Source organism: Sander lucioperca, chromosome 12 (genome assembly GCF_008315115.2).
Source record: "Sander lucioperca isolate FBNREF2018 chromosome 12, SLUC_FBN_1.2, whole genome shotgun sequence".
In the NCBI taxonomy this organism is placed as follows: Eukaryota; Metazoa; Chordata; class Actinopteri; order Perciformes; family Percidae; genus Sander; species Sander lucioperca.
In genome coordinates, this window is record NC_050184.1 from 34,548,030 (window position 1) to 34,567,046 (window position 19,017).

The 19,017-nt window shown below is 42.1% G+C and overlaps 1 protein-coding gene across 4 annotated transcripts in view; it reads left to right on the forward strand.

The window, feature by feature from the left end:
• plekhg5b (pleckstrin homology domain containing, family G (with RhoGef domain) member 5b) overlaps positions 1 to 19,017 on the forward strand; it is a 93,815-nt gene that overhangs the window by 23,923 nt on the left and 50,875 nt on the right. For 2 of the 4 annotated variants that reach the window (XM_031290506.2, XM_036008503.1), the window contains exon 2: positions 1,589 to 1,665. In XM_031290506.2, the coding sequence (XP_031146366.2) occupies positions 1,589 to 1,665 (77 nt within the window). Of the gene's footprint in view, positions 1 to 1,588; positions 1,666 to 17,758; positions 18,080 to 19,017 lie in introns of those variants that run through there. The other 2 variants (XM_031290509.2, XM_031290510.2) reach the window with 1 other exon arrangement.

Below are 19,017 nucleotides of genomic sequence, written 5' to 3' on the forward strand. Positions count from 1 at the left end.
CGGATGATGAATCCTCCTGACCTTTCCTTTAGCGCCACCAGCAGGTTGACGTTTTGGGCTCTTAGTGAAATGTCTAGACAACTTTAATCTTTGATGATTCCTTAACTGTTCATACAGCTGATTACATGATCTGTCCGCGTACAGTAAAGGCAATGAGTCTGTGTTACCTTATGGCGCGTTTCCATTACATGGTACCTGCTCATGGTGCCTGCTCATGATGCCGTAGCTTCGGCTCCATAGCAAAGATGGCGATTGTTGAGGGTGAGTGGTGTCCAGTGTTCCACACTCAACGTTTTGAGTGCAGCATCCGGGTATACGTAGTGCACTGCATTTTGCCATACTTGTATGCTTATACTTATGCCATACGTCAGTGTGAACTATGCACTCCAAATAGCAAGTGTAAATACAAGTGCGAGACATGGGACTGTTTTTTTTTTTTTTTTTTTTTTTTTTTACTCCCATTGAGCAAATCCACTGCAGACAAGTTGACCCTTCCCTTCCCAGTGGGGAAGCCTCGGGCTCTGTGGTATGCACCAATTACAGTGTTTTTCCCTCTTCCCTGCGAGAACCCTTGACCTGTGAGTGTAGCTGTAGCCAAGTGGATGACTCAAGGTGACTTGTTTCCATGCGCCAGCCGGAGGCCCAGAGAAAGCCCTCGGCTCTTTCACCATTTCTTTCACGGTGAGAAATTATTGTTTGCAGTTGGCCTTAAAGTTCAGCCGCTAAGTGACTTCATTCTCCCGCAGCAGCCCTTCTCTATTACTGATGATGTTGTAATGATATATCATTTGTGGCTTGGCGAAAATAGGGACAGGGGACATTACAACGAACCGGTTATCTGAGCCAGCTGGAAAGGGTTTTGCTACAAAGCCCTGTCATGCCCAGAAATGGGAGACTTTTTGCAACAAGCACCTTTACCGTCTGTCCATAGCCCCCCCCTTCTCTTGTTCTTACTTTCTCCTTACTGCATGTGTATTCTCTGTTTTTCTCATTAGGCAGACAGATAAATATCGGTGCTCTGTTATGATATCTTTATCGTGTGTGTACATGTAGACGTAAACACTGCCTTTTATCATACCCTCAACGCAGCGTTGGCCAACTAGTCAAGTAGATTTTGTAAGGTTTATTTGACAATGGTGATTTGTTATTGTGGAGAACCGCAAGCTTACCCACGACGAGTGCACTCTGGTACAGAAAGCAGAATGGGGCTTCCTCTCATTCGCTTCCATTTTCTTGCCGTCTCTTTGGTCGTTATTCATTTCTCTTTGATCTCCTCCCAACAGCGCACCCCCCCTTTTTGTTCTTTGTTTACCTTTTCTTCAAGAAATCTCTTTAACCAGACTTCTCCTTTTTCATTTTATGACATAGCTCCTTGGTCTCTATTACTGCGTGAGAGTGATTCTTGTGTCTCATACAGTCACTCTCTCACTCCGTCCTTATATAAACACAGGCGGTGGCTTAACGTCTTCGTGTCTACGATATGTTTTTACAGCTTCACCAAGACAGGTGTGTTAATGGATGTGTATGTAAGTGTAAGTGTTTTAGTGACAAAGAGAGATGTTTCATTGACTGGTGTGTTCTGTTTCAGATGAGAAGCCCGTCCAGGAGGAGGACTGGGTGGGTTGCCAGCATCCTCAGTGTCCGGAGCGCCGGAGGGCCTCTAAGGTAAGACCATAAACCCTTAAACCTGCCAGGTCAACTACAAGAAGGACTGTGATGTCAGTCCAGTGTGTCTTCATATCCTGGAAAATCAAAGTTGACTTAAAGTCTCACTGAAAGCAATAGTTTAAATCTCGTTTGTTTAACCTGGATTCAGCAAGTTTTGTTATTTTTCGACAGAGCCAGGCTAGCTGTTTCCCAACCTTTTCCAGTGTTTATGCTAAGCTAAGTTAACCAACTGCTGGCAGACATGAGAGTGATTTTGATCTTCTCATCTAACACTGCGTCAGAAAATAATTAAAGGTCCCATGGCATGAAAATGTGACTTTATGAGGTTTTTTAACATTAATATGAGTTCCCCCAGCCTGCCTATGGTCCCCTAGTGGCTAGAAATGGCGATAGGTGTAAACCGAGCCCTGGGTATCCTGCTCTGCCTTTGAGAAAATGAAAGCTCAGATGGGCCGATCTGGAATCTCCTCCTTATGAGGTCATAAGGAGCAAGGTTACCTCCCCTTTCTTTGCTTTGCCCACCCAGAGAATTTGGCCCACCAATGAGAGAGAGGCATCATGGCTTTCGTTATGCCTACATAACGTTACTACAGACATAGTGATTACATCGCCTTGGTTCTCTCTTATGATACATCCGAGGGCTGCATGCTGTAAAGCTTGTAACATGGATGAAGGATGAAGCCATGGATGAGCTTAGTTCACGAAACTGCAGGCTAACAGCTAGCGCTTGTTAGTAGCTAGCTAGTAGCACAACATAATTATTAAATCTCCTTGGTTGTCTGGCTAAATACATCTATCGTTTATTTAGCTAAGCATGTAAACGATCTGGAACAACGAAAACACAATGTTTAACGTTAGTGAATATTTTATACAATGAAAACGGCAAGTTCATGAGTTCGCCACTTGTAAGAGACACGAGAGAGAAGCTCATGAGCGCGCATGTTGCTACCGGTTGCTACGACAACACAAACAAATTGCTGCTAGTGCGCATGTCCATCGTGAGCCAACCACCGTTATGGGCCAACAATGCGGAAGAGCCGAGCTCCATGTTTGCTTTATGCGTTTTTGAGCACTCTCATTGGAATGTACGGGGCTTCCCGCCGAACACTGTATCCAGTTCTCTTAATACATCCATGGGCCACACCCCCACCCTCCACCTTGCCCCCCCTCTCTCCTCCTCAATAGCATTTAAAGCTACAGACACAGAAATGGAACATCCTAAGGAAAGCTCATTGTGGGACTGAATCTAGTGGCTGTAATTCTGCACCAAGGCTGAATTTCGGGAAAGAGACTTCAGATACAGTATTAGGGGACCACTAAGGCCTATATAAAAGAGACTTCAGATACAGTATTAGGGGACCACTAAGGACTATATAAAAGAGACTTCAGATACAGTATTAGGGGACCACTAAGGACTATATAAAAGAGACTTCAGATACAGTATTAGGGGACCACTAAGGACTATATAAAAGAGACTTCAGATACAGTATTAGGGGACCACTAAGGACTATATAAAAGAGACTTCAGATACAGTATTAGGGGACCACTAAGGACTATATAAAAGAGACTTCAGATACAGTATTAGAGGACCACTAAGGACTATATAAAAGAGACTTCAGATACAGTATTAGAGGACCACTAAGATCTATATAAAAGAGACTTCAGATACAGTATTAGGGGACCACTAAGATCTATATAAAAGAGACTTCAGATACAGTATTAGGGGACCACTAAGGCCTATATAAAAGAGACTTCAGATACAGTATTAGGGGACCACTAAGGTCTATATAAAAGCAGCCAAAAAGCAGCATAGGACCTTTAAGTGTATTTCCTAAAATGTTGAACTATTCCTTTAAGTTGCCGTAAGAGCTTTTTTTTTTTCTTGTGACAAATCAACCCAGTCACATAGACCCCACTGTGTATGTATATAATTAAGACAGTTGTGGTAGAGTGGTTTTCATCTGTTTAGGTGGTGATTTAAAAAAAAAAAAAAAGAAGAAAAAAAAAAAGGGTGTGTTTGTAACTATCGTTGGACATTTTATAAAGAGAGAGACACACACACATTGTACACATTTACGTTAAAATGACAAGCGCCTGTAGCGGCCATAGAGTCTTATCTGCCGGGAGAAAAGAAGGAAATGACGTGATGTTGTTAAAGAGTCACACGGTCTGCAGAGAGAGGAGGTCGGGGTGGTTGAATGGGTTAACAAAACGTCAGTCTTTGCCACGGGACACTAGCCATCGGTTTCCTGTTTCCTACCCACAGGCAACGTTGGTTTCCCTAATCTTAACCAAGTGTTATTATTGTGACCATGATGCCAAACGTCCCCTGACCTTAACCAAGGAGTTATTTTAACCCAAACCATGATCTATCCTTGCCCTAACCTAGTCGCTTTGTGCCTAAAACTAACCAAACTGCGACCTAAAGTGCTTTTTCCGCAACAGTGATTTGTGATGGTTTTGGGAGGCGCTGACAAATGATGTCGTCCTGCCTATAGAGACATCAGAGGGCAATTGCAGTCATCGTAGTGATTTGCAAGACTTGTTGTGCTATTATATGGAACAATTTCAAATGGAGGGGCCAGGCTGGGGCCACGTGCCATTTTAGGGGTCCCAAATACATTATGCACAAGTGTTACATACCACCAACCCTCCATAGGTTTGGTTCTGTAATTCACTAACAATACATACATAACAATAAACACAAGAATGCTCAGTCAGTGTTAACCTACATTTTATTTATCACTGGACATGAATAATATCCTCTTTGGGGATAAAGATGAGGTTAAAAATGTTTACCAAAGTTAGGGGGGGCCAGAGGGAGGGTCTACCCCCCCGACCCCCAATCAATAAACCACCAGATCACCATAAAAAACAGATTTTTTTTTTGTTGCTATCACTTAAACAGGAACTGAAAATGAAGATGCACGCACCGTGACTTTGTCCCCATAACCTGTCCCTCGTCGAATGTACCCAGAACTTACTGCATCTCTTACTGTATGTTGCATTGCAACACAGTGAAGGCGAAGCTGCCATTTCTTCTTTTAGGTGTTAAAGGGGGGGGGGGGGGGGGTGTCCGGACTCTGTGCCTGCCCGCTAGACTGTGAAATGAATTATTCCTTTGAAGCCACCACTGCTTTCTGAAAACGGGAGTCTGGCCAGAAGAGAAACTGACATAGTGTCTGGTCTGGTCTGGTCTGTTTTGGTTTTGTCGACTCCCTAGTACCGCCACTAGAGCAAAGCATTAGACCGGATTTTCCCCATTTAAATCAAGATGTTGTCCCCTTCTGTCCTCTCAGTGGAAACAATGGAAAGGGAAAACGACAGAGAGAAAAGTGCATTTAGTCTGCAGTGAGACAGGCGGTTAAATATAGTTTTTCTCCATGGCAACTGCAAATAATAAAGTGGGGGAAGAAGAGAGAGCCACAGAGCTTAAACGTGAACTATCCTCTCCCTGCTCCTCACATTATTGAGTCTTCCAAACCCCACTTTTCCTGAAAGATACTTGAGCCTATGAGGCTTCTCTCACATGCCAGGGTCCCTCCTTTTTTAGTAGTGAATGAGGCAGAAGGTGAATTCATGAGCTACAGTATGTCATTTGAAAGTATGCAATAGTGTTTATATGAGCTGCTGTGTGGCCCGGCGTGTGTGTGTGTGTGTGTGTGTGTGTGTGTGTGTGTGTACCATGAAACATGGGGGGGGGGGCATCAGACATGCACAAAGCACGTCTGACGCCACCTGTCTCCTTGGTCCGGGTCAGGGTTGATGTTATTATGTAAGGGGATTAGGGAAAGACTTGTAGCCAAGTGTGGACTGGGATACACTATGATGGAGCTAAACCTGACACTTTATAAGTCACAGTAATAATGATCAATATGGAACAATGTTCTAACAATCAGCAATTTTAGTTGCTTACATTTTCAGTTTGGGTTCTAATCTGTGCCGTGAAATGACCAACTTCTTCTCTTTCTTTGGGCACTACCAAGGTTAAACTTCACAACCGCACTCCTGCTCTCCCTCTGACAGATCAGATAGCGACTCAGCCAAAGGTGGGAGTCTGGCACGACCACCTCCGATTGGCCAACACTACGTTTCTGTTAACCCTTTCCTTGACTGGGTTACAGGTGCATAGCATCGGCGACAGCCACACAGGATATTAAACCTGTTTCAAGCCCTTTGAACCTGTAATTGTTTGTCCTCTGTCACTAACAGACAAGTTGGCAAACTACCTTGAAGCACTAAAATTGATTTAAAAAAAAAAATGTAGGGGGGCTGAGATGGCTTGAGCCCCCCTAAAAAGGGTCTAGAATCGCCCATGATCACGACCATTTCACTGTTTCTTGTCTGTGTCGTCGGTAAGCAGAGTCAAAGGAAAGACCGTCAAGGAAAATATTACGTTTTTAGATTTATTAGTCGGCTTTTAGAACTCAAAGTATTTCATTGCGTCAGGGTTTTTTTTTCCACACTTACTCTTCATTGCCTGACCCCACAGTGATCTTTTCTATCCTGGTCAAGGAGGGGGTTATCAGGAAATGTCACAATTCTTAATATTTCTGGTGATTTTAGTACTTTGAGGTGTGAAGTAAGAGCAGTCATGAAAGTTTGGGCATTTCCGGACTATAATAAAATACAAATATATTGTGCAATGTAATCATTCCTGACATTCTGACATCATTTCTCATTTAGCTCAATCCTATTGGGCTGTTGCTCAAGAGTTGTACATGCATTGCCTGTAACAAGCTTTAAACAGCAGGGGGCGATGTCATTTTAAACCTGACCTGCAGTACAGTGCAGGGCTCGCTCTGTTGCTTATTCCCCTCCAGAGCTCACTCACTCTGCCTTTACTGCACAAGTGAGAGGCACATTTCTATGAAAAATGGGAACAGAAATATAACTTTTGCCCACTCCACCCACCAAACAGATTTAGAAGGCATATTTCCTTATAAATTGGAAAAAACCAAACAAAAAAAACATTAAACTTTTATATTTCACTTTTAAGAGGATTTTTTTTATGCCAATAGTCTCTTTGATATGCCGACAGCTTGGCAGCAAGACACAGTATACAGACACACACACACACACACACACACACACACACAGTCTGTCTCTGTCTGTCTGACAAACAGGTAATCTTAGGCCAGTCCTGCACTGCATTTAAACTTCATGTAGTCCTCGGGTCAAATTTTAACCAGTTTTTAAAACAATTCTTCGTAAAATAGTTTTGCTCTCTGTTGTTTATGAATAAAATTGCATCAGTTAATTTGACCTGGGGATATCCTGGCTAATATTTGATATATACCAGTATTCTATAATCCAAAACAACTAATAATTGCTCCTTATTCGGTCATTAGGTTGAATTAAATGTAAATGACTATTGACCATGAATGTAAAAAAGTGTAAAACTAGTTGGAATGAAGTTGGCTAAAAAGGTGTAACACACAATTAAAGCGTTATAAATTATACTTTTTCTGTGCTTTTATAAACAAGCAAACCAGACCACGACCAGGGAGTGACAACAAGTGCATGGTCAACAGGAAGACAACATGAGGGTTAAACCTTTTTATTCCCAGACGGGCCTGCCTTTGGTCGTTCACCGCCCTAGATCATCTCTTGGCAGCTCTGCGTCTCTTCTAGTCACAGCATGACTGGCCTGGAACGGAATGGGTTCACCTGCACCATAGCTTACAGAAATCACACCAGGTGTCACCCTCTGTGCATGCCGTAGCTCAGCGCTGTCACCACATTACACAGCAGCTCTCGAAAAGGTTACTTAGAAGGCTTTTGGATGGCCTGACACATGTGTTTCCAAGAGGGCTTACTGGCGTGTTTGGATACTTTTTGCTATGGGTTTCTGCAAGTCACTGGGATTTCAAATGAGCCTGCAGGTGTCCAAGTGGAAGATGACGGCCAAAACCAGACATAGTTCTTGGCTGAGTTGGTGGGATTGATTTCAGATTATGCTGGTTAGCGCTCAGTGCTAGTCTGAGCTTGCTCCCTGGATCTAAACTCCCAGAGAAGGGCTTATTATACCCCTCTCCCTCCCTCCTCCTTTGCTTCTATCCCTGTCTTCTTCATTTCCCTCCCTCAGCTTTGATTAGACAGGACCAGACAAGACAAACCGAAAGGTGTGGGTCGCCTTGGCAACGGGCCCCTCCCTGCCCAAACAGCTGGAGGCAAAGGAATAATGTGAAGAGAGTCAGGGTTAGACAGAAACAGAAAGGAAAAGGAAACGTTTCAGCCAGTCAGCTGGCTTTAACTTTTAGTGTAGTTTAAAGTTTTTAGTTTTCTTTCCCTGTAAGTGAATTTCCACCCACCTGTTTTTCTTTTTAGGCACAATTTTCAATCATAAAAATGGAAACGACACAAATTCGAAAACAAAAAACACATACAACATTGTAAAAAAGACTTGACTATGTCATAAGACTTATTTGTCACTCCAGGGTTTCCGCGGGGTCTTCAAAAGTCTAAAGAAGACTAACATTTCAAAATCAAAATTTTAGGCCTTAAAAGTCTTAAAGGGGTGTTATGCAGTTTTGGCCATTTCTTCGCTATTTTCTCGCTTTTTGCGCGCAGGTATCTCTATAGAGCTCCCCCTACAGCTTCGGAAGAGATATTTGGCAGCTCCTATGTTAGCTTGTGTCTGACTCGGTCAGTCTGCCGTTTACTCTTTCTCTGTTCCTCTGACAATGCTTTCCTAGCTTTCTGCTGCTTTTTTGCCGGTTCAGCCATGACGATAGTGTGAAAAACTCCATCGCTACCTTGTTCTTGGTAGCCAGTTCCTGAATGGGCGTATGTGTGCAGTGCCGTGAAGCAATTCGTTACATCGCGAGACCTGATATCACGCGATACTTCCTGACGCTCGCCGGTCCAAAGTTGCAAGGGTGGGTTTTCCGCTCACAGGCACTTAGGGGGAACGAGACGACCACCATTCAACCCGAAAAAAAAGTCATATAACCATTCCAATGACTCCGAAGCTGTTCAGTTAAGGTAAATTGAGCTAAAAAAAATGGCATAGTTCCCCTTTAAATTCGCTGAAGTATTGTGTTCTAGGTCTCAAATCATTTTGAACAGGTCTTCATTTTACTACATACATGTAACGCTACCTCTAATGCTCATTGAAATGTTCCCGCAGCGCTTTAGAATGTTTTTTATTTTATTTTGTGGTGTTGTAGTTCTTTTTGTCTCTAGTCCAAATATAATTCACTGTATTACGACTACAAATGAGACCAACATGCAACTTATATTGCAGCCAATCTATACACCAGTATATAATGCCAACGAGGAAATTGGGGAATTGTTTCACACGATGTTTCCGGACTCTGACATCTGACTTTGTTTTTGATGTTGTGATATACATTTCATTCATAATGGTCTTAAAAAGGTCTTAAAAAGTGAAACCTGTAGAAACCCTCTTACTCAAGCTTACTCTCAATTGAAGACATGAAAAATAGTGGCAGACAAAACCTCAGATCTTTGTGGACTAATAAGAAGACTGGAACCGTCCTCAAATGAATACATGAAGCAAAACATAAATTCCATATTTCCATCTTTGTTTCTACCGTTTGAGATTTGACTGGCACTCTTCTAACTACGTCATCTCGTTCAAATGTTCTTTCGCAGATTTTCCGTTAAATCTGTGCTACGTTTCGATGGAAACCTGGCTTGTGTGTCTGATGCTGTCACTCGCTCCTCACCCCTTTTGTGTTTTTGGTTTTGGTCGGCTTTTATCCTCTCTTTTTCTCCTTCTCTTTTTTCCCATTCAGTCGTGTATTATGAGTAATCCTTTGCTGATGTTTTAGGGGAAGTAATATCATATTAGTCAGACAAGCACAGACGCACCCGCGTGATATACCTCACACAGAATCACCTTATTACTAGTGGCTGAATCATTCTACCTTTACTGTAGCTGTGCTCCCTATTTCATAGTCATCCACTTGCATTTTCTTTTCATGCCAGTTTTTTTTGTTGTGTGATATTTTACAAATACAGACAAACTTTCCTTTCCACTGACCTGCTTGGCTGAACATCTCACCTTACTGACACTGACAGGGATCTGCTAAGGCTGCTAAGTAAACACTCACAGTGGGCTGGATTCCTACTTCCTGTCCGTGTCAAGGTTCTGAAGACTGCAAGGTCTACGTGGCATTTCCTGGAAGAGATGGCTTCAATTCTGGGGACCCTATTTTAACGATCTAAGCGCATGGCGTGAAACGCCTGGCGCAGGTACGTTTAGAGCGTGTACGAATCCACTTTAGCTAGTTTGACGGCGGAAAAAAGGGTCCGTGCCCCAGGCGCATGGTTCAAAAGGGTTGTACTTAGTGTCTTAATTAGTTCATAGGTGTGTTTTGGGCGTAACATGCGATAAACCATAAACCAGAGTGTCATCTCCCATTCCCTTTAAAAGCCAGGCGTGTTTGTACCTTGGCTCATTGCTATTATGATGGCGGATTTGCTGAGCAGGAAGGAGAGATTTTCAGGAGAAGAAACTGATCTGCTCGTGCGTGAAGTGAAAGCGCGCAAGCAGATCTTATACTACTACACATTGTAATATTTTTATTTGTAATCTTCTGCATGTTTGTGTGCTGCTGCACGTCCCTGTGTGTGTAACAAGCAAGTGTGTGCGCTTTGCACGAGCCTAGGCGCATTTTACTTATTTGTTGTTAAAATAACAATGAAATGCGTTGACTTTAGACCAGGTTTTTGTGGGTCAATGGCGCGATCACTTTCTGCTGCTTCAAGATAGACAATACGCCAAGAATGCACCTGAACACACCTCCCTTTAGGACCAGCACGCCCATGGGCGCACAGATGGGCGCAGGTGCATTTGCTATTTAAACCACGTTGGCACTGGACGGGAAATTGACAACTGCGTCGGTCTTTGCTCTGCGCCGGGTGCAAGATAGGGCCCTGGGTGTCTTGCACACTGACACCCTCCTATATGTCTGGTCGTAGTCCACCCTTCAGCCTGCAGGGATTCACTTTTCTGCCCGGTGGAAGCAGTCAGTCACTCAGCACGTTTGGACTGTAGCACCGTTTAAAACCACTGCATGCATCCTCTTAAGTTTACCTGCCTCTCCTCATTCTTTTTGTAGTTATGCTATGTTTTTTTTCCTCAGAGTTTTCCCTACCATAATAAGGTATAGGCGCAGCACCCCAAGCCATTTCGGGCACCACCTAAGCCGAAGCGAGCATCGAAACTTAAACTAAATTACTTTTGTCAGTTCTAATGATTGCAGTTGGTCCCCAGTGGACTGCTTTAGCAAGTTTTGTCTTTACTGTAAGCTTTTATGGCCTTTATTGACAGGATAGCTTGAAGACAGAGAGGGGGTACGACATGCAGCAAAGGGCCGTGGGTTGGATTTGAACCTGCGACCACTGCCAAGGACTCAGCCTACATGGGGCGCACACTCTACTGGGTCGCCCCTGTCTTTAAGCTTTTAGGAGTTCTATTTGTTATCTGCTTAAGCTTTTCCAACGTTTTAGACACACACAAAATTATGTGAAATTGCATTTATTTTTAAATTGAAAATGTTACATTTTCTTGAGGGAGGACCCCTAAAACCCACACAAATACATGCACCTAAGTCTTCCACACACCTAGGGAAAACACTGTTTCTTGCCCTTTTCCTCTTTGTGCAAATGTTTCCATTATCTTTTAAAAGTAAACTGTCACAGTTGATTTGTTTCAGAACAGGAAAATAGAGTATGTTCAACAGTTCTGCTTGATTTCTACCCACATGTATTTCCCCCAGCTTGTATTCTACTTGAGTAACATCAGTGGCTGCAGACTACAGAGTCTTTTAAATTCGTTTTTTGGGAAAGAGAAGTAACAGGATGTGACCTCAGCTATAACTGTGAAGGTCTTGGAAAGTTGACTTTATGAAGTAATGCAAGCCCACTAATGGAAACGGTGGTCTGCAATGCTCTGATGACTCTGGAGTCATTTAGACATCAGTGGAGCGGAGGAAAAGTTACCTAATCACTTTTCAACATGATGCTGACTGTCGGGATACTCTGGTGTTAATTTGTTTATTAGGGAAGGGTGAGTGTGAGCGTGCATGCTCTTTTCCATTTCATTCCCCTCTTTCACATCTGCAGACATACTCCTTCAAACACAGCAGCATCTCACTAGACAGATTTTCTGCTGCTAGACTGACGAGAAGTTCAGGCTTAATTACCTAGGTAGTTATTACCGAAAAGTCTTCATACAGGGTTCTTCTGTAAAGGAAGCAGCTGTAGGAACACATTTTGTAAGCAATACAGTCTTGAGTTAAAAACTCACTCGAGTGCTGTGTGATGAAGGTAGCTACATGCTTAGATGTGGTAATATAAGGCTCATCATTCTGTTATTACTGGCTGCCTGTCTGAGCTTGGTGAGTCTTACTGCTACAGTTTGCTCATAGTTGGACTATTTGCAGTGCATGTCAGTGTTGATAATTGTCTCCGTTTCATTTCTTATGACATAGTTCAACATCTAAATGTATTGGTAGATTTTTGATTATTTACTGGAGGAACACGTGGAATTAACATGGCCATCACATTTAGGGTTAGGTACCGTTTACATTTTTACCGGTACCGACCTGAAATTGGGTTCCAGTACCCAACGGTACCTTTTTTTTTGGTACTTTCCCTCTGTAATAACAAAAAAATAATTTCAATTGTAAGAATAATTCCAAACCTATTTATCCTATTTACTTAGACCATTTTGGTATTTATTTAGAACATTTTAACACTCCACACAAAATAAAACAACCTATTACATCTAATAACAATTCAATTCTGTGTACCCAGGGAAAGTGATCCTAGGCAGTGGCTTCTATGTGAGTGTTTCATTCTGAAGAAAAATGGACTCTGACGGTCTTCCCTTGCATTTAACATATTGTTTTTGGTTCACCATCTGAGTTTGTTTACCTCATATTTTTGATGCAGTAATCAGCTTTGTGAGTTTACAGTAGGTTGACTTGTCACCACCCATTATTGAGACATCATGCAAATAATTGTACTAGGGCTGCAACTAACGATTATTTTCATAGTCGATTAATCTGTCGATTATTTTCTCGATTAATCGATTAGTTGTTTGATCTATAAAAATGTCAAAACATGGTGAAAAATGTGGATCAGTGTTTCCCAAAGCCTAAGAGGACATCCTCAAATGTCTTGTTTTGTCCAAAACTCAAAGATATTCAGTTTACTGTCACAAAGGAGAGAAGAAACTAGAAGATATTCAAAATAGTTGGCGATTAATTTAATAGTTGACAACTAATCGATTCATTGTTGCACCTCTAAATTGTACCACATGTGAAAGACTGAATTAATCATCAGGCTTGCGTAAGAATGAGCTTTTGTTTTGAGTGCCAGCTGGCCTCGTTGTACGCACATCAGCTGATAATACGTTTTTCTTCTTAAGTGTATGTAATATCCTGTGTTCAGTCATTGATATTTTCCATGTTTATTTGGACATTTCTCTCCAGTGGAGGAACACTGTTATATATGGGATCCCAGCAGGCTACAACAGGCTAAGCAGCTCACTCTTATACAAACACCACACAGACCTCATCAGCTGTGAACCAATCACAGAAGCTGTACTTTTCCAGTCCTATGGAATGTCATGGTCAACAGAGGCTGATGACTCTGAGACAGTGACTCAGTTTCTGTTGGATCGCTATCACCTAACCTTAACAGAGAGGTGGTTATATGACATTAGTTGATTCCAGTGAAAATACAAAACGGAGCATCCAGTATTTCGTGCACGTAGTTTTGTTTTGGTTTAGATTCTGACTAATTTGGTTTGGCACGGTGTTTTCTTCAAAATCTATTCATTATTTACATGAAAACGTAACTTATTTTTCTTTGTTGTAAAATGCCCCGATGAGTTTCCTGATCAAATACTGACCCCAAATAATGATGGAAATGTGGAAAAAGGGCATATTTGTCCATTAGAGTTAGTGGAAAGGAAGTCAGTTTGACCAGCATCCTGCAATAACAAAAAAGCTGGACATTGACTTATGCGTGTCCATATATACAGTGTCTCGTCAGGAAAGTACAAACGCTAGTAAAGGAGTTGTACCTGTGACGCCAGTTCAACCCCCCAGGAGCATCCCAGTCAGGAAGCAGCATCACGGCAGACAGGGGGAATAACAGGAAGAGGGTACCTGACTGGCGCTCCAATGGAAACGGCCTTGTATGAGCCGACCAATATAGCCGGGGTTCAAAGACTTAAGAGAAGGCCCCCAGTGAGGAGACGGATTGAGAAAACAACCGTCCTAAATCCCTCGCATGCGAAGAGTCTTCCCATGGCAAACCCCACTAATTGTTGGTTTGCTCCGAGTGTTTTGAGAACCTAAACAACCGCTGCTTAATGAAATGCTGTGAGAACTGCAGTCTGCAGTGCTTAGTTAGAGAGGCGATAATAAGCTTTGAAAGATCTCCAATTCCGAACTTGTTATTATGGCTGTGGAAGCGTGCTCTCTAAATCACTCTTAACCGAAGCCAGCCACGAAACCGTGGAACGTGCAGCAGCATCATCACGGGCAAAAATATTTGGCTTTAATCCTTTCTCTTGGTCTTGCTCGTCCTCGTTATCTTCACGCTCACGTTTCCCTTTGATTTTCCCCCCTTATCTCACCACTCCCTTGAAGACTTGAAATAATTCCAAGCTTGTGGTTATTGAGGGGTTAATGCTACGGTCAGGCATCAAGGGGAAGGGCACTCGTGTTCAGCCCTCCAACAATGGCAGTGCCAGTGGGGTCTAATCCTTGAAGATAATTGCATCGCTGCTGTCTATTCCTTTAAATATAGCCTCCCCTAATCAAGGCTGACAGTGGGGGGCGGCAGGGCAGACATGGATTCAACAGGTCGCCTTGTTTTGAAGACAAGATATGGAGGGGGGTTTGGGCATTAAAACTCACCCACCTCACCTCCCCCTCCCTTCTCTTACTCCACACACGCGGCCCCCAGCCTCAGGGGCTTGAATTGTTTTTGTGAGCTAGTTAATTGTGGGGGATTTAAACATGGTTGATCTCGGATTAACCTGAATGACAAAAGAACAGAGGTAGTGGGCTGAGTGTTTGTGGTCAACGCAACAGACTGTAACAGGACGTTCGGCTATAAATCATACTTGCTCTTACGTCACACACCCACACAACACTGTACTCTCCCACACAAGAGCTGCAAGTAATGATTATTTTCATATTCTGATTTATGTGCTGATTGCAGAAAAACGGCAAATCCTGACATTTTAGAATCTGGAATTAGAGAATGGTTTGTTTAAAGGGGTATTTCAGTGATTGGGTATTACATCTCTGTAAAGTTGGTCGACTTCTGAGAGACAGATTAAAAAAAAGAATCATCGGAGGCCGAGATATCTCGACTTTTAGTCCCAAGCTTTAAAAACACTTGTGGATCTCTTTATTAGACCCTCCCCGCTTGGCAAACGTCAACGTCTTTCAAACTCCACACCTTCAGTTTGTATCGCAAGTAGAGCAACTATTATTTTCATTATTGATTAAATTATGTTCTCAATGAATCGTTTAGCCATGTACAACGTCAAGGCTCCAAGTAGTGTCTTTTAAATTGCTTGTTTTAGCCAACCAGCAGTCCGAAACCAAAATAATATTACATTTTTTAACAGCATGCAGCAAGTCCTCATATTTGAGAGGCATCTTTTGTATATTTTTGGCATCTTTCCGTTACACCATTCATTGATTATCAAAATAGTTGCTGATTAATTATCTCTTGATCTACAAGTCAGTTAATCAATCAATCGTTGCAGCTCTAAATCGAGGCGTTCTGTTGTAAATGTGTAGTCTTCAAGCAAAAGCCCCAGGGTTATTTCCAAGCGGCAGCTTCTGGGCCTGAGAAGTAAAGCCAATGCGGAAGTGCCTTAAACCTGTATTCTCTCTAATTTCCAGCAGGGGTGACTCCACTGGCTCCATAATGACATCTGTTTCTATAGAAATGACTCTACTTCTGCCTTGATTTATTACCTCGGGAAACATTTTCAAATCGAGATTATGGTCTCAATCGCTAGTTTCGCTGTTCATTTTGTAAATTTTGTTCCCATATATTTTAAAATAGAAAATAAAGCAGGGCATGCTTAAGGGGCGTGGCTACACGCCAACCTTTCAATCATGATGGAGACTTAGCAATGCTAACCATGGCACTGAGTACATTAAAATAGCCATTAACTTGCTTTTGGGTGTCCATGTTTTCTTAAACTTTGACTCTCGCACTGTATTTTCGCTTCATCAAAGTTAATTTGAACACTTTGGTTTCCTAGAAATGTCTTGTTTAGAGTTCTGCTAACCATTCTAGCTAGCCAGCATCATCATTAGCTGGTAACTTAAGAAAAAGTCTCTGTGTACTGCTGTACATGCTGACGAACGGTACCAGTACCCTGGTGGGTCCATGTTTACCCGCCAAAAAAAAACTGCTAGATGATTCGCGTTAGAAGGGTTGAAAATCTGCGACTTTCTCCCTTTTAGCGTTTAGCTTGGCGCTGCACCATTGAAACCATACACAACAGTTGCTTAGACGCGTCATTCTCCCCAGCTTTGCCCTTTTGTCCAAATATACTTCTGGTTCCAAAATACCAAGATGGCAGTGGCAAAAATTCAAACTCCTGGCTTCAAAACGGCAGTCCACAAACCACTGGGTGACGTCACCAATGCTAAGTCCATTCTTTATATGCAGTCTATGGTTACCGCCAATTGAGATAACCTTGATGACATCACTGTGACATCATCAAGGTTATTTTCTCCCAAATGTGACAAAGCTCCTCGAGAAGACATTGCACAACTGTTTTCATAGGTGCACTATAACGCTTTGGCTACATTGAACGCGTAACGTATGCTGACCGTTGGCGGAGCGTATGAGCTGCAGAATGTATGTTTTAACTGACTACACCTGCTGTGCACACACGGCGTAGGATTGTGTGAGTCGTAGGCGAGACGGAGAGCTTTTGCTTTGGGATTGTTGTTGTTTCTTCCGTTTTTCGGAGCCGGCACAGCGCTGTGAAAACGCCAATCTGCTGTCAGCTGTTATCAGAGGACGTAGCTGAGGCAAACAAGAAATAAAAGCAGGAACTCTCAAAACCAAACTGCCATACGCTCACCGACAGTCATTAAGTCATTTCCTGTATATCCCTAGTTTAATTAAAAAGAAATATAGACACTTTAGGATCCATTTCTGTGTAAAAGGGCCACACACACCTCGCGTCAAAAATATAAATAGAAGACTGTCCTATTTTTATGCTTGTAGAGCGGATCTCCGCGGAGCATACGCACCACTACGCGCTGCTCTCATGTCCGGTGTAGCCAGTTTCATTCATTATAGTGGAAGCGTAGTTTTGAAGCGTCCGCTCCGCGTACATTGCACGTGCAATGTAGCCAGCCCGTAAGAAGTAATAACACTTGTGGATTTCCCCTTTTGGAAAAGTACTCAAAGGATTAATAGATAAATTAAATTAATTTTTGGTCAATTGACTAATCTTGTAAGCGACGCATCGTTTCACCACTACACCACACCAAAGGCATTTATTTTTCATACATTAATGGAACATCAGGTATTTTGTTGTTGTTGAAACTATGAAATCTAACCTGTTTTTTCGTTTATCTGTTTTTTAATTTCAAAACTGATCCGGACTGAACAGAAGGTAAACTGAGTGTGGTTATACAAATATGTGTATTGTACTGTTCACGTGTTGGTTGTGTTTGAACACATTTACTTCCCACTGTGACCCCGGTTAGCACTTTTGAAGAAACCCAAACTCCCTGGTTTAACCCTAATGTCACCCCCTGAGTCAAACTTCAAATGACGTACTAAGTCGAGCAGGAGAGTTTAGCACATGACATGAATAAGAAAAAAAAATATGTATATTGGTTTACATGGATCAGCCGAAATATCACAGAACTGTACGTCAGATGGAAAAAAACAACAACTCAGATTCTCAGTACAGAAGAGCTCATTTTCAGTGGGAGTTTACATGAGTCAGTCAGGATGTGTGTGAGCTTGTGGGAGTGTGATTAAGCAGGTAGGCGTGGTTGATGGTTTTCAGTGTGTCTGTTTATGTGTGCTTCCCAGTAGACTGCTGTAGTAAACAGAGCGAGCCTCTCAGGTCTGTCATGTTCTTTGGCCTCTTAGATGAACTCCATCCGCGGTTTTCACCCCGAAGATCGGTTTTATTTTGAAACTCACTGAAACACACACACACACACACACACACAAATACATACACACACACACACACACACACACACACACACACACACACACTCATCTGAGGGACTACAGAGCAAGTTCAATCCGGGTTGGGACTAAAACTTTCACCACCTGCTGTCTATTGGAGATATTGATTGTTTCTTCCACTGAAATTCAAAGCAGTTGCCTTTCCTGGGAAGTGGAGTTTTCTATGGTAGGTAAATATAATGTAAAAAAACAATCTTTTCTCTAGGCCTGCACGATAAATCGTTATAAAATCGCGATCTCGATTCACCCCTGTTTGCGATTGAATTTTTAAATGACTTCAATTTCTTTTTCTATGTTTATAGGCTTGTGGGAATGCGCAATGTGCTATAGGTGCCAAACAAAATAAAATAATCTATGTTTGGTACTGCCAGTTTTTTGTTTTGTCATGGTTCATGTGTGCAATAAACATGACACTTCATGAGAAAAAAATCATGGCAGAGAATCGTGATATCAATTCTAAGCTAAAAAAATCGTGATTCATATTTTTCCCCGAATCGTGCAGGCCTACTTTTCTCTTGTATTTTAGTGTGACGGCACTTTTATTAAAGATTATATGAAGTGCTCAGAGTATGTTGCTAGAGAAACGATATGTCATGTCTTTTTGCGGTTTCTGTTCATTCTGTGTAAAAGCAAAGGATAGCAGGACTAAAGTAGGACTTGTTTTCATCATTGATTAATCTCAATTAATTGATTAATCGTTAGGTCTACAAAACATCAGAAAACAGCGAGAAACAACTAACTTCAACAAATGCCGATTTTTGTTCAACCGACAGAACACCAAGATATTGAATTGATTATATTAAACGAGGGTAAAAAAATGAATTGATTATCGAAACAGTTGCCGATTAATTTTCTGTTGATCGACTTCTTCTGTCTGTGTGAGGCTGTGAAGGTAGGCACATTCACATCTGTGCAGACCAGCTCTTTAAGTCTGTTTTTCTTCCTTTGTCTGCATATTTCATGTCTATTTCTTATATGAAAAGACCACCTACTTTCAATATTCGTCATCCCAAATAAGAAGTGGTTTCCAAAATCAATTCTAATTTAACCCTCATGTTGTCCTCAGGTCAAATTTGACCCGTTTTCAAAGTTTCTAAATCAGAG